This window comes from Citrus sinensis, chromosome 8 (genome assembly GCF_022201045.2).
Source record: "Citrus sinensis cultivar Valencia sweet orange chromosome 8, DVS_A1.0, whole genome shotgun sequence".
Taxonomy (NCBI): domain Eukaryota; kingdom Viridiplantae; phylum Streptophyta; class Magnoliopsida; order Sapindales; family Rutaceae; genus Citrus; species Citrus sinensis.
In genome coordinates, this window is record NC_068563.1 from 4,451,562 (window position 1) to 4,465,794 (window position 14,233).

The following is a 14,233-nucleotide window of genomic DNA, read 5'->3' on the forward strand; positions in this document are numbered from 1 at the left end:
ATAAGGATATGAAAAACTTAAAAATAGGAGAATAATAGAGAAGTTAGTTCAATCTGAAAAATTAGAGTTATTGATTTTGTTGGAGGGTAAAATCATCATTAGAAGGAATAGAGTAATGATTTCCCAGCCCCCTCCTGGAATCAGAACTCCAATAGTCAATCCCAAATTTATATGGGGCTCACATAATTCATTTTCATTCCCAACTTTAATTTAAGAGTAATGATACAGCCACAAACTTTTGTATAAACTTATTTTGTACAAACTGATGTGGCATTAATTCATTGGTTGAATTAAAATATAAATTAATAAAAACAAATCATGTGTACCAAGTGATATTTAATTCAACCAATCTTATCATGCCACATCAGTTTGTACAAAATAAGTTTGTACAAGAGTTTGTGGCTGTATCATTACTCTTAATTTAATAAGTAAACAAGTTTTTGATTTAGTAAACATAGTATCAAATTTTTCCTCAAACGTAAATTAATCTTAATGGAAGGAGAACGTTTTAAATAATTAAAGAGCCTTAGTAGCATCACTCTTATTTTAAAACCGAGTCCTAGACTTTATTAAACTAAATCATTATTTAAACACGATCAATAACGCATTGATTGGGTTAATTGTACTTTCTCTCCTTAACTTTAACGTGGAAAGTTTCAGTTGTGGTTATTAACCACTGAAGAATCCCTGGAGAGTCTCTTCACTTAGTTGTGGTTTAGGGTATAAATTAAGGAGCCTATCTGAGCTAAAATACTATCTGAAAAGAAAATTTATTTGATAACAACTGTTTGATTTAAGTTTTGTTTTTTGGTTTTATTACCTCAAATTTAAAATATAAAAGGAATTTATATACTTTCTCATTTATTCATAATTTCAGTCGTTATAAGTGGATTTTGAAGGAATATTATTAACTCAGTTTTGAGCATAGATAAGAGCCACAAGACCAACTGGTTTTTCTCTAATGTCAATGAAGTCAAATTTTAGGTGTCATTTTAATCATTATCGCAATGATTTGCATAATGATTATAATAATAGAAATGTATTTTTAGAAATGGTTAATGTCATATATATCATTGATAAATAAATAAATAAATAAATAAATTTACGATTATAACAATTCGATGCTTTTTTATGAGAAAAATTATTTTAGCTTTTTTAAATTTTTTTATGGTCTTATTATTCTCGGTGCCTTGAATCATAGAGTCACTTCCGTATAAATAAATAAAATAAAAATACAAAGAGCATGATATATATTGACACTCATTTGAACACAAAAATTTTATTAAAAGAATTAGCGAAAGTTCTTGTCGCTAGAAACAACTGGAGTTAGACATATGGGCTAATTCTTGAACCAAGATATTTACTCCATAAAGCTTACCTTTATACTTGAAAACTAATTAAAATTACTTTTTGTAAATGAGCATATAGTTATTTTTGTTTCCTCCAATAACTTAATAATAGGCAGTAGAATATAATGTTTCTTAATTTGCAATTCCATCCATCTCTCTTTCAACAAGTAAATAGCAACCTATTACTTATTATTACTATGATATATATATATATATATATATATATAAATCATTCGAATGATATGCTTAATATCATACTAATGTCGTGTTACATGCTTCTCATGACGAGTATGATACATCGTGTATAGTGTATTGCTCAATTGTATGTGTTCTTGAAACATTCTATATCTCCCTCCAGTCTGAGCATAAAACACTTGAGTCAGAAGACATTTTTTTTCCCAACAAAGATTTGACTTGTATCATGTTTAATGCTCTTTCATAAAGTATTCTAGAGGTATAATTGATATATGTTTGAAGGATTAAATTATAATGTGCTTGTTATCATCAAAATTTAAGTTTTGTAATTTAGAACTACTGCATCACAATAATTTTGTTGTTCCAAACTAGAGCCTTAGTTAAATCGGATGAATTTATGAAAATATAAAATATTTACCATTTTCTTTAGAATGAAATATTTTACTCTTCTTACGGTTTTTTTTCTCGCGTAATTTTTAATTTTTTCCCATTTATTCTTACTCTTAATTATTGAATAAAAATTTTCTTATCAATTATCTTGTTGTTATTTTTATCTTTTTTTTAAAAAGAAAAGTGTTTATATAGTCGAATTTGCCTCATTAATAACTGTCGACACTAGATACATTAATTAATCTATGATAAATATAGTATCACAATATCACTTCGCAAAGCGAGTTAAGTCTACATTATTTATAACCACATTAAACAGTAATTAACTTCTTGTTAGTGACGTGAAAAGTTTGGTTTGGTTTGATTTTTTGTTGAACTGACCTAAATTGAACCAACAAAATTAAAATTATGAACCTAACTAAATTGACCCGAACAAAACTAAAATTGGTTTGGCTCTAGTTCGATTCAGTTTTTACCCTTTAAAAGTTTTTTTTTTTTTTTTTTGGTCTAATTGTGAAGTTTTCAATTTAATTTTTTATTCAGTTTACTTTTTCGTTATAATGGTTTTTTTTCTCCCTTTTTTGCCCACCTTTATTTTTTGATAAATAGGGTATCAGAACTAAGAAGTAATGATCAGGGATAAAAAGTAATGACAAATCCTAAAGTGAAAGTGTTTACGTGGCTGAGCCTGCATCATTTATAACCGTCGGTGGTACTGAATATTAATTAATTTTTGATAAATAATGTATTACAACTGAAGTGACGAGATCAAGTCCCGAGTTAGGGTGTCCACGTGGCCGAATATGCCTCATTTATAACCGTCTTCACTCAACACTAATTAATGTTTACAAACTCAAGATGATTTTTTTTTTTTTTGATGAGTATACACTCAAGATTATTAAGATCGATTAATAACTCCACAAATGACCATTTTTCTTTTTAAAAAAACAAAATTTTAGTATAAATTTTAAAATCTCTAACATATAAAAAGGCATTCTGATTTGTACCTTAGATGCCAATTATTTTCACATTTTCAATTGATTCTCCTCCAAAAGCAGAGCCTGCAATTGATCAAAAAAAAGTAAATAAGTTGAGTTTATTTCTTATCAAAAAATTGTTAATTATAATATTTAAAAAAAAATTAAATACACATCTCAATTCAACATTGAATTGTAATAAAGCTCACCAATCAATTTATTCAAGATTAATAATATGCATATGAAATTAGAATTTCGATCTGTATATGAATTAGATTTGATCTTTGCAAAATCGTATGGATTATAACAATATATTTCATTATATTTTGCAGATTCTGGAGATGAGCAAGAATTACAAAAAAAAAATGATCGATTAATTAAGATAATAGTAATACTTAGTAGAGGTTGGTTTAATTATTAGAATTAAATTTGTACCGACACTTAAATTAGATTTAACGTGAAAGGTTTTATATAATGAAAGAGCCTTAATGGCATCACTCTTTATCTTCAAAATTAGAGTTTAAAAATTTATTAAAACCGAATCATTATCCATCAATCTACTTTTAAAACAACGCAAGTACTTGTCAAGTCCACCACTTTATTCTGATAGAGTACGTATTTAACTCCCTTCGTTTATTTAAATTACTTTCCGAAAAGAATAACAACTCTCTTTTTTTTCTTAAATCATCTCAAATTTAATTTTTTTTTTTAATGGAAAATTTTCTTTTTACAAATAAAATAAAGAGAAGCTTGAAAAGAAAAATTGTAGATAAAAGCAATATTCTCGTGAAAAAGAATGTAAATAAAGTGAAGTGACTGATATAAGGGTTTACAAAATACAATTCAGCAATTTTCTTTCGATGTGATTGAGTTTTTTTTTTTAATTTTTTTAGAAGATTTTTTATTAATTAAATCAAGGGTGAAATGCTCATTAAAGCAAAAAGAAAAAAAAAAAAAAAAACACATTCCAATCTGACTAATTCCTGTGAAAACTAATTAAAGTTGTTTTTCTATAGGAAGATAACTACTTTTGTTTCCTCCAATAACTTATTAATGGACTTTTAGTTAATCAAAAAAATAGAATATTTTTTGTCATCTCTCTTTCAAAAAACAGTGAATAATAACAAATAACTTATTACTATTATATTATTCATTCCAATGATATGGTTATGCTCATATTAGTATTGTGCCTATTAGGATGAGTAAGATATTGCGTATATCATGATACTAATTTTCATGTGGGAAAAATATAAATATCGCATTATATTTAAAAAGTATGATTATACTGGATTAACTTTTAAGATTAGATTGAATTATATTAGAATGGATCAAATTAAATTATATATAGTTACTGTCTTTTGTTTTTTACAATGTTCGATAGACTATGTTAAATGTAATTTAATAAAGATAAATAACCTGTTGGACCAAAAATAAAATAAGTCTAATAAGGCCCAAGGAAATTTAATCTCAATAAGGTTCATCTAATAAATTTTCTTTCAATTAAGCCCACGAAGTGGTGGACAAATCACCTAGAATGATCCTCCTAAGTAACAAGGTTTCAAAGCTCAAAATGAGTCAAGGTGCTAAATTCCTATCCTAAGACAAATCACCTAGGATAAATCAACTAGGTGGCAATGATTTAAAGTCCAAAACGTGCTGAGGTTCTAGACTCTTATCCTAGGACAAACCTCCTAAGTTTGAAGGCTCTTATGATCCCAAGGTCTTAGTAAAAATAACCTAAGGATAAAACGTTCATTCCTCTAATCTGTAGACAAGTTTGTATATTCATGTGTCAATTCACATGGGCACTTGAGGACAAGTGTTGCCAAATGTCACAAGAACAATGACATTTGTCATCAAAATAACTAAGACCCAAGTCAAATCAGTTTGGTCGATAAATAAGTCTTTCATTCTCATTAAAAGGTAAGAAAAAAAAGACTCAAGTGGAAAAAATGCTAACTTTCTCCCTCTAATCTTTCTCTTTCTAAATTTATATTTCCAAAAGTCCGGTGACTGACTTGACCGTCGGAGGGTTTACGCCGGCAAAGTCGGCCCTCTGATCATTTTCTTGTGTTTGTAGAGTATCACAAGACAAGAACCTTCTAATTGCCTAAGGAAGTGGACTCAGAAGAGCATATATAAAGACCCATAAAGATCAGCCCAAAGAATAAACTCACCAACATAAAATCTAACAAAGAGGAACGGGGTTGTCCTCAGTCGAAATTTCTATATCATAAGTTAAGACAAAATTTACACCAACATAACCATTTAATAGTATAATTATTTTAAATTGTATTACTAATTATTGAATTTAATATTTAATATTATTATAAAAATAATTAAATAATTTTTATATTTAATATTAAATACTATTTAAATAAACTATTAAATAAGGTTTTGATATTTAATCTTATATTAAATACTAGTGCAACTAAAATTTTCAATCAAAATTTTGATATTTAATATGATAAAAAAAATTATAGTTTATATAAAATTTTTGAAATTAATTTTGTATATTTAATTTATATGAATAATAGTTTAAATAAATAGGAAAAAAGTGATAAAGAGGACTTTATCCTACCTAAACCCAAATTAAAATGAGGATTAATAATCCCATTACTTTTGAACCAAGATTTTGATTAATCGGAATCCATTTCTTGAAATCCATTACTTCAATTTTTTTTTTTAAAATAAACTCGGGTATAATATTTCAAAGAATAAATTAAAAATAATATAATATTAATAACTGATCCAACCATTTCAGCACTAAATTTTTCCCTCAACCAATTCCACTGCGCATTAATAGAAAACGGGCAGTTTCGACAATCATCCAACCACGTGGTCATCAAAATCAATAAAAATAAGTGGCAGTGCACGTAATTAATTTGAATTTGCTAGAAGCCTCTTTTTGAAGAATCTTCAAATTTGATAAAAATAAAACAAATATAAATAATAATGATTTATATAATTTTATAAGCCTCTCCCCCACTCTTAACAGGAAACCATACAAACAGAGGTGCAGCAAGCAGCCAGCCAGCAGCACAGCACTCATTTTCAGACACTCAACCGCAATTATTGAAAGGCGACTATTTCTTTTTCCTTTCTCTATTCATTTTCACTTAAGACCTTCCAACCTCTGTTTGGTTCCCGAGAAAATGCTAGAAAATAAAAAAAGAACGTGAAGACATTATTTTTAATCTTTCGGAAGATCGAATTCATACACATTATCAGTTCCATATATAAGAAACATTTGTTTGCTTTTTCTTCTTTTTCCCTCTTCTGGCATTGATTTAGTTAGTCGACCACGATACCTGGATTCGGATCCCGTAGCTAAGTGTATAATGCTTTTGTTTGGTTGGTTGTTTTAAGAATAATCATAAGATCAAAGCTAACTGCTACTCTTTTATCTTCGCTAATTTATTAATTTGTTTACGCATGTGTATTCTGATATTTTCGTCGCGTTTGTTAGCTTTCGTTTAGTATTATTTCTCTAAGTGTCTTCTTGACTCTCATTCTGCAGGGTGAATATATGGTTTCTTGTTCATTATGGCAAGCTCTTAATTGGCTGAACAGGTCAATGTTTGGTTTCTTAGCACTTGGACTTTCGGTACTCTAAAACAAACCCCTGTTGTTGGGAGCATGTTCTCCTCCTGAACAATTTTGTTGTAGGAGGTATTTATCGGAGTGAGGCGGTGCAGCTCTTTGGCGGGGAGTTTTTCTAATCAGATTTTGGTTCTTATGGATGTTAAAAGTGCTCTAATTGCCAAGGATGTAAAAAAGCACCGTCCATTGACCCCAATTAGGGTGTTCCGGGGTCTAATTTGCTTATTTGTTATGCTTTCAACAGCATTTACGATGATAATATATTGTGGCTTTCCAAGTGCTATCGTGTTGCGACTTTTGAGCATACATTACAGCAGGAAATTAGCATCCTTTTTCTTTGGTGCTTGGCTAGCTTTGTGGCCTTTTCTCTTTGAAAAAATAAACAAGACTAAAGTTGTTTTTTGTGGAGAGACTGTTCCTGCAAAGGAGCGTGTTTTGCTTATTGCAAATCACAGAACTGAGGTAGACTGGATGTATTTGTGGGACTTCGCATGGCGAAAGGGATGCCATGGATATATTAAGTATATCCTTAAGAGCAGTTTGATGAAAATACCTGTATTTGGTTGGGGATTTCACATCATGGAGTTCATTTCAGTGGAGAGAAAGTGGGAGGTTGATGAATCAAACATGCACAAAATGCTTTCAACTTTTAAAGATCCCAGAGACCCCCTCTGGCTTGCTATTTTCCCTGAAGGCACCGATTTCACGTAATTTCTTCTTTCAGTCATTTAGAAGTTTGGATACTCTGTATTCCTCAATTAATTTTGATATACATTTGGACTATGTTTTAGTATTAATTTTCTTCTACAGCATACCATGAGTTATGATGTGTTTCTGTTAGCGCAGTTTTAATGCATTAAATCTCTGAAAGTTACTTTCTTCCTTTTAATGAAGTGAACAGAAATGCATAAGAAGTCAAAAATATGCAGCTGAAAATGGCTTACCCATCCTAAAAAATGTGTTGCTTCCTAAAACAAAGGGCTTTTGTGCCTGCTTGGAAGATTTGAGGGGGTCACTGGATGCAGGTTTCTTTTTCCCTTTTTTTTCTTTCTCCCCTATGCTTTCCTTGTTTGTATTATTCAACTGCATATGTTCTCTGCCTGTAGTAACTCTTTCAAAGTCTCCCAATAATCCTGGTCTGTGACGATCATATTAATGTAATATAGCTGTCATTTTTACATAACTATTCGACCAAGGAAAAACTTGTTAACCTAAATAAATCTATATTCAACAAGATGATCATTTTACCTGCCAATGTGATTTATAGAAAATCTTTGTACTAGCACTGATAGCATAATAGATCATGTCATTCAAACCCAAAAAATAACACTTAAGAAGATGCTTACTGTCCGGTTCAATTTCATGGCTAGTTCTTTTCTCAACCTTATGACATAGTATAATTTTGAGCTCACTGATTGTCTAGACACAAACAAGCCTTTGCCTCCTGCAAGTCAAAATTTTTCATATGACCTGGAATTTGGATCAAATTTCATTTTTCTATACAGAGGGTTGAACTTCAACTGTCATTAGGTGCCTTGGTGTTTTGTCCGTTCAACGGCTAGGCAAGATTAGAGTTTGGCTTACTTGATAATAAATTCAGCTTTTAGGAAATTAACAACCTATTTAAGAGTCCTTAACTCTTCACTGTAGTTGCTGAATTTTTTTCTTCTTTTCCCCTTGTTGTTTTAGAATATGCATTAGTGCTTAGCTTGTCTCTTGATACCTGGGGCTTTTGAAATTTTTTGTGGGGCAGAAAATCCGTGTCAATGTGTTTGTAAAAATTGACTCTTCTTACAATGTTGTGATACATTTTGTTTTCTACACACTATTTTTGAAATTTGTCTCTGATTACTTCTCCTGTTGGTTTCGAAACTTGCTTCACAATAATTATAATTGTTAGAAATTAGTTCAGTTTTATCACTTTCGGCATCTGTTTAATGACAAAGCTAGATTGAGAAGAAATGGAAGTGTTATCCTGCCTCTGAATTGTCTTTAGGTGCTAAAATCTTTGTTTTCTCAATCTGCACTACATGATACAATGCACAGTAGTTAACATCTCATCCATTCTTTTGTTAATTAGCTCATCTTTCCACTACCCTAATATCCTATACAAAGCCAGGCTGGTACTAATTCCAAAACCATCTGTTTTACTATAATTTTATCAAAGCATCATTGTGTCTTCTGTTTACTTGCTTCTTTTCAAAATTCATTTGTTTGTTTTCTGTATTGCTGCAGTTTATGACTTGACCATTGGGTACAAGCATCGGTGCCCAACTTTCTTGGACAATGTCTTTGGGGTGGACCCTTCCGAAGTTCATATTCATGTCCAACGTATCCCTACTGTTGACATGCCAACATCTGAAGAGAAGGTCTCTACTTGGTTGATGAATAAATTTCAGCTCAAGGACAAGCTGCTTTCTGATTTTTATTCCCAAGGCCATTTCCCTCGCCAAGGTACAGAAGCAGAGCTCTCAACAGCTAAGTGCCTTGTAAATTTTATGGCAGTAATTGCCTTGACTATCACAACTACATATTTCACATTTTTCTCATCTATTTGGTTTAAAGTTTATGTGTTTTTATCTTGTACCTATTTGGGCTTTGCCACCTATTTCAATGTCCGTCCAAAGCCAGTTCTTGGCCTTGTGAAAGCTATGTTTAGTCGCAAGCTATCCCAGCACTGAGCAGACGCAATGTGTTGCTAGACTTATGCTTGTGGTCTTCAAAGTAGCCAGTAGCTTATGAATTTTTTGTCATCTGAGAAGCTACTAATGTACCATGTTTTTGTTTTGGTTATCTGGTGGCTGAGTTATTATTGTCTGGTTTATGAGTCTGAGATTTATACTACTGATTAACAATTACAATGAACATTGTCAGGCTAGAAACATCAAATATTCATTGCCTGAAAATAGAAAAAGAAAAAAACTGTTTATATAAATATTACATTATTTTTTCTTGATCCAGGTGTCTGGATCCAACAAACAATTTAACAAATTAATCAATGAAATTCACATCATCATTATCCCATTGTCATCGAACATGAAAATCAGATAAATGTCCCATAAGAAATATCACCTACTAAGAAGATCAAGCAGCATCTTTCTTTTCAATTGTTGGTATGTTTTATGATCCTTTGCAGAACCACAGTCCTTGCCCTTCTGATATCACGGCTACACGTATCAGCTTGCACCCCCAAGTCCTCAACGTTCTTCATGAACACACCCAGCTTCTTCTTTATCTCCTCCACCCCAATCTTCACAGCTTCTTCTTCGATCACAAAATCAACATTCTGCAAAAGCGCTTCGACCTCAATCTCCAGTCTATCGATTAAAACGCGAATGTTGTCCAGGTCTTTAATGGCGATGTAAGTGCCCACTTGCATTGAACTGATCATCTCCTTCTGCCCTTTCAATGCATGTTCATAGTTTTTCCATAGAGAATCAATCCATTTCCCCATGGATCCCAATGGGATAGAAGAAGCAGCAGCAAGAGCTGCAGCAACGGGCGGGGCAGCCATGGCTGCGGCCACAACCGAGCAGATCAACACAGTAGCAAAAGTAGCAGCAAATATGATGCTCGAAACCTTCCTCCAAGAATGGATGTACTTCAGTTTCTTATCCAGCTTGTTCTTCCGAAGCTGCAGCTTCTCAAGCATCGATATTTGTTGCTTATAAACGGATTGAAAGATTTGAAAGAACTCTTCACTGAAAGGATCACCAGCTGCCTTGAAATTCTTCAACTCCTCCAAAGTCCTCACATACCTATGCCCAGCTCCCATGTCATTCTCCTCCTCGAACTGCTGCAGTGCTACGAGAATCAGCAGCTGGCTATCGCGAGCACGTTTCAAGCACTTCTCTAAGGCGGTGCAGAAATCAAGAGTCTGCAAGCTACTTTCAAAGTACTCCTCAACGAGTTCAAACAATTCTTGGCTCTTCCATATATCTTTCTTGCATTCCAAGATAACTTTAACAACCTCCTGGTTCATCTCCAAAAGGCATTCAGTCACCTCCTTCAAAGAATCAAAAGAAAGTGCTCGAACCTCAACCCCCGCTGCGAGAGTATTAATCACATGACTCGTTCGAGCTTGCAAGGACGTGTCAAAGGTCTGCAAGTCCGTATCAAGCCTGCACGCCGCTTCATAGGAGCTGAGTTCTGTCGTAAACTGAGACGATGTTTCACTTGTCTTCTTGCTCATATTTCCTCCCATATCTTCAATACAAAAATAATTAAATCAATCAAGTATTGACACTGCCGTTGTGGGATATACAAGAATTTTGATTATGCAAAATCTATGATAAAAAGATTGAATATTTCTTTGACAAGAGAACAAAACGTGTGAGGTAAGGCAAAGGGAATGCGATGGGGTTATCTTTATAAAATGGAAACTCTACAGAGGAGATATAGAAAAAAACAAGATGTGAATGAGGAATGAAGAAGCTTAAAGAGAATAAAAACCGTTAAGGGCCAAGCAAATTTGGGGGGAAAAAATGAGGGGGTGGGGTGGGAGATTTAAAGCATTAGCTTGCACGCATGAGTAAAATAAAATGGAATGATCATCATCATCATCATCATCAACACACATACACATATAAAAATAGAAATCAAACCCAGGAAGCAATATGTGTGTGTGTCTCTAAATTTTCTTTACAATTTCAACGCGCAAAGCAAAAGTCACCAAACAAAGGGAAAGAGCTGTAACTAGCTTTTGAAGCTGGCTTCTGCTCCAAGACTGGGGAGTAAAGTGATACAACCTAAATGGAAGAAAACACGTGGCCCATTTAAATGAATAATTTCTGTTTTTCTGGGGGCAGTATGGTAATTTAAAAAGTAGCGCAGCCGCAACTTTTTGTGCGAAATGACGAGATTAGCCTTTTCATTAATCACCTGGGTGACTTAAGTTTATCCAATTAATTATATATCCCTAATCTTGCTATTACGTACTAATTATAGAGTGATGCTATTGCTAATTATATGCATGTTGACTGTTGTCTGTTGAGTTCTGTTAAGTCCTTTTCGAGATTTATGAAGAAGAAGAAGAACGTTAGCTCGAAGTGTGACACATAATGTTGATGTTCTGAAATTAAGTAATGTCGATCATAAATTTCAAAAACTTAAAAATAAAAAATAAACTTAAGTAATTTGATGGAGGTAATTTAATTTAGTAAAAAGAAATTACAATTAAGAATATATAGTAGAATTTCGATAAATTATAAGAACAATTAAGATCAAGTGTGTGCATGTAATAAAAACAAACATACCCAGTTGATTGTTCTTGAGATTTGCTGATAAATAATTCACTAAGAGCCTGAAATCAAAGCAACTTCTCCAAAGTAATTAATTTTCACCAATGAAGGCTGCCTTAGCTTTGATGGTTAAACGGATATAGTGAGCAGCACACAAGCAACCATTTGGTTATTTATACCTGAAAATTGAAACTTGTTAGCCAAGAAAATTCAACATTTTGCCACTTTCAAAATTTTGTAAATTATATCTATAATCCACGTAAAAAAGTTGGTCATGATACCGAAATTCAGTTGCTAATCATTTGTATTTTCTTTTCCATCAATTTATATATAAAATGTGTAAAACCATATTCATATGGCAAAACGTGACGATTTTAAAAAGATGATACATACCAATTTTACGTGCACGAAAGAACTTAATTATAGTTTATCATAAAATTGTAGACAAAAAAAAAAAAATCCCCTTTTGGCCTGTTTTAACGTTATCATATGATAATTATTTAAAACTTCGTGTCACGATATGTACTAAAAATCATTATATTAATGCGTAACGTATGTGCGCATTGAAAAATTAGAGCAATTACATAGTAAAAATTATGATATTAATTGTACAAAAATGGCAAAAAAAAACAACCGTTATCCTAAAATTAGGTTTCTGTAAATATATATAATGTTCATACAAATAAATAATAAAATTCTCCAATTGAGTGGCTGTTTCGTAATTTCGAGCACATCCAGGGATGTTTTAATTTGTAGGGGGTTTCAAGTTGTTTTCCCAGGAAAGCTACGCGGTCGCACTCAGATGACACGTCAGGCTAGAGGACGCGTGGCGGTAATCTAGTCGGTGCCGCCATTATGGGGAGAGTTCAAAAAAACTTGATTCTACGCTACGTCACACAGAAGAATCTTCCTTTCGTCACGTGCTTGGATCACTCCCGGTTCCGGTTCTTGTTCTCCTGTTTGCTTTTTTTTCACGATACACGTGATTTGTTTTTGTTGTTTGTAAAATCTTTTTGTAAATAAAGATGATGAAGAAAAGGGATCATATCATCTTGTTAAATTTATCCTTATTGTAACAGCTGGATTTTGATTCCTGGTATTATGCGAAAAAAAAATGCATTATGCATCCACATTTTCTTGGAATTTGTTTGGTTTCTTGGAGAATAAGGTTTAACTTTAATGTTGTGTATCTTCTCTGAGGTACAATATGATGAGTTTTGATTTTATCGTTGATAAAATTGATCCACGCAAGTTATAACAACTAATACGATAAGTAACGTTACTTATTTCGTTCCTGTTTGAAATTGAGGTGCTGTAATTTCTGTTATAAAAAAAAAAGTTATAAATATGAAAAAAAAGTTAATAATAATTTGTAATAAATATAAATTTTATATAATAATTTTAACAAAATTATTAGAGATTTAATAAATTTTTCATAATATAAGTAAAAAATTATATAAACATAACTTTTACGTTACGACTAGGGATGGCAATGGGCACCGCCCGCAGCGGGTTTGCCATTACCAAACCCAAACCCGCACAAAATTTAAATTACCAAACCCACCCGCAACCCGCAGCGGGTTTTAATTTTTTAAAAAAAACCCACCCGCAGCGGGTTTTAACAATTACCAAACCCGCAATGGTATCCGGCGGATTTTTTGCGGGTTTCCGTATTTAAAATCACAAATATTTAATATATAAATTTATAATAATAACCTCAAGTTCCATATAACATATTCAATTTTATATTTAAACAATGTAAATGAAAAATTAAAATTTCCACATCAATTCAACACAAATTCTCAAATTTAAGTATAAATTATACAAATCTATTTAAAAAACACAAACTAATATCTAAAAATAATAATTACATTTCATATTATCATTTAAAACAAGATCAAAGAGAATATATTTATTTTATTCACCACCATAAGCACCCATCTAACACAATGCCTAAAATAATAATTAAGATTAATATTTTCAAATACTAATTCGAAGGGAAATGCCTTTAGTTTTCTTTAGGTTATGACTTTAGAATAAGAGATGAGCCATATACACACATACACAACTTTGAGCCTTTTGCTATTTGTTAATTTGATTAATTACATTATTTTCTTTATATATTTTTATATTTAAATTAAATTAAAAATATTTGAAAAAAATTATTGCGGGTTTGGTGGATATCCATGCGGGTATCCACCGGGTATAAGGTTAATACCAAACCCACCCGCATCCATATGCGGGTTTTAATTTATAATACTAAACCCGCCCGCAACGGATAAAATTACCCGCAACGGGCGGGTTTTGGCGGGTGGGTTTGGGCGGGTTTGTGGATTTGCGGGTACAATTGCCATCCCTAGTTACGACAGCTAGTAGCTCTAACTGTCCAATCTCAATCCCAAACACATCATTCACGGAGCATAACTAATTAACTAGTAATTTGAAGACTTTTTTATAATTTCTTATAAATAAAAATTTG

The 14,233-nt window shown here is 31.9% G+C and overlaps 2 protein-coding genes across 2 annotated transcripts; one reads left to right on the forward strand and one right to left on the reverse strand.

The window, feature by feature from the left end:
* Positions 1 to 6,007: 6,007 nt before the first annotated feature.
* LOC102619627 (probable 1-acyl-sn-glycerol-3-phosphate acyltransferase 5) lies at positions 6,008 to 9,307 on the forward strand. Its single transcript, XM_052432520.1, has 4 exons — positions 6,008 to 6,247; positions 6,432 to 7,221; positions 7,409 to 7,539; positions 8,750 to 9,307. Exons 2-4 carry the CDS (start codon positions 6,650 to 6,652, stop codon positions 9,193 to 9,195), a joined length of 1,149 nt encoding a protein of 382 aa, XP_052288480.1. The 5' UTR covers positions 6,008 to 6,247; positions 6,432 to 6,649; the 3' UTR covers positions 9,196 to 9,307.
* A 111-nt stretch (positions 9,308 to 9,418) lies between these two features.
* Positions 9,419 to 11,917, reverse strand: LOC102619335 (UPF0496 protein At4g34320-like). The gene is made up of 2 exons (XM_006487130.4): positions 11,770 to 11,917; positions 9,419 to 10,720 (listed from the first exon to the last, which is right to left on the reverse strand). The coding sequence occupies exon 2, from the start codon at positions 10,716 to 10,718 to the stop codon at positions 9,618 to 9,620; it is 1,101 nt and encodes a 366-aa protein (XP_006487193.2). The 5' UTR covers positions 10,719 to 10,720; positions 11,770 to 11,917; the 3' UTR covers positions 9,419 to 9,617.
* Positions 11,918 to 14,233: the final 2,316 nt, after the last annotated feature.

Bases quoted from the DNA above. Each gene is read 5' to 3' on its own strand.
- LOC102619627 (XM_052432520.1), top strand. From the start codon at position 6,650: ATGGATGTTAAAAGTGCTCTAATTGCCAAGGATGTAAAAAAGCACCGT. The intron at 7,222-7,408 runs GTAATTTCTTCT...CTTTTAATGAAG, and splicing joins CCTGAAGGCACCGATTTCAC to TGAACAGAAATGCATAAGAA. The intron at 7,540-8,749 runs GTTTCTTTTTCC...GTATTGCTGCAG, and splicing joins GAGGGGGTCACTGGATGCAG to TTTATGACTTGACCATTGGG.
- LOC102619335 (XM_006487130.4), bottom strand. From the start codon at position 10,718: ATGGGAGGAAATATGAGCAAGAAGACAAGTGAAACATCGTCTCAGTTT.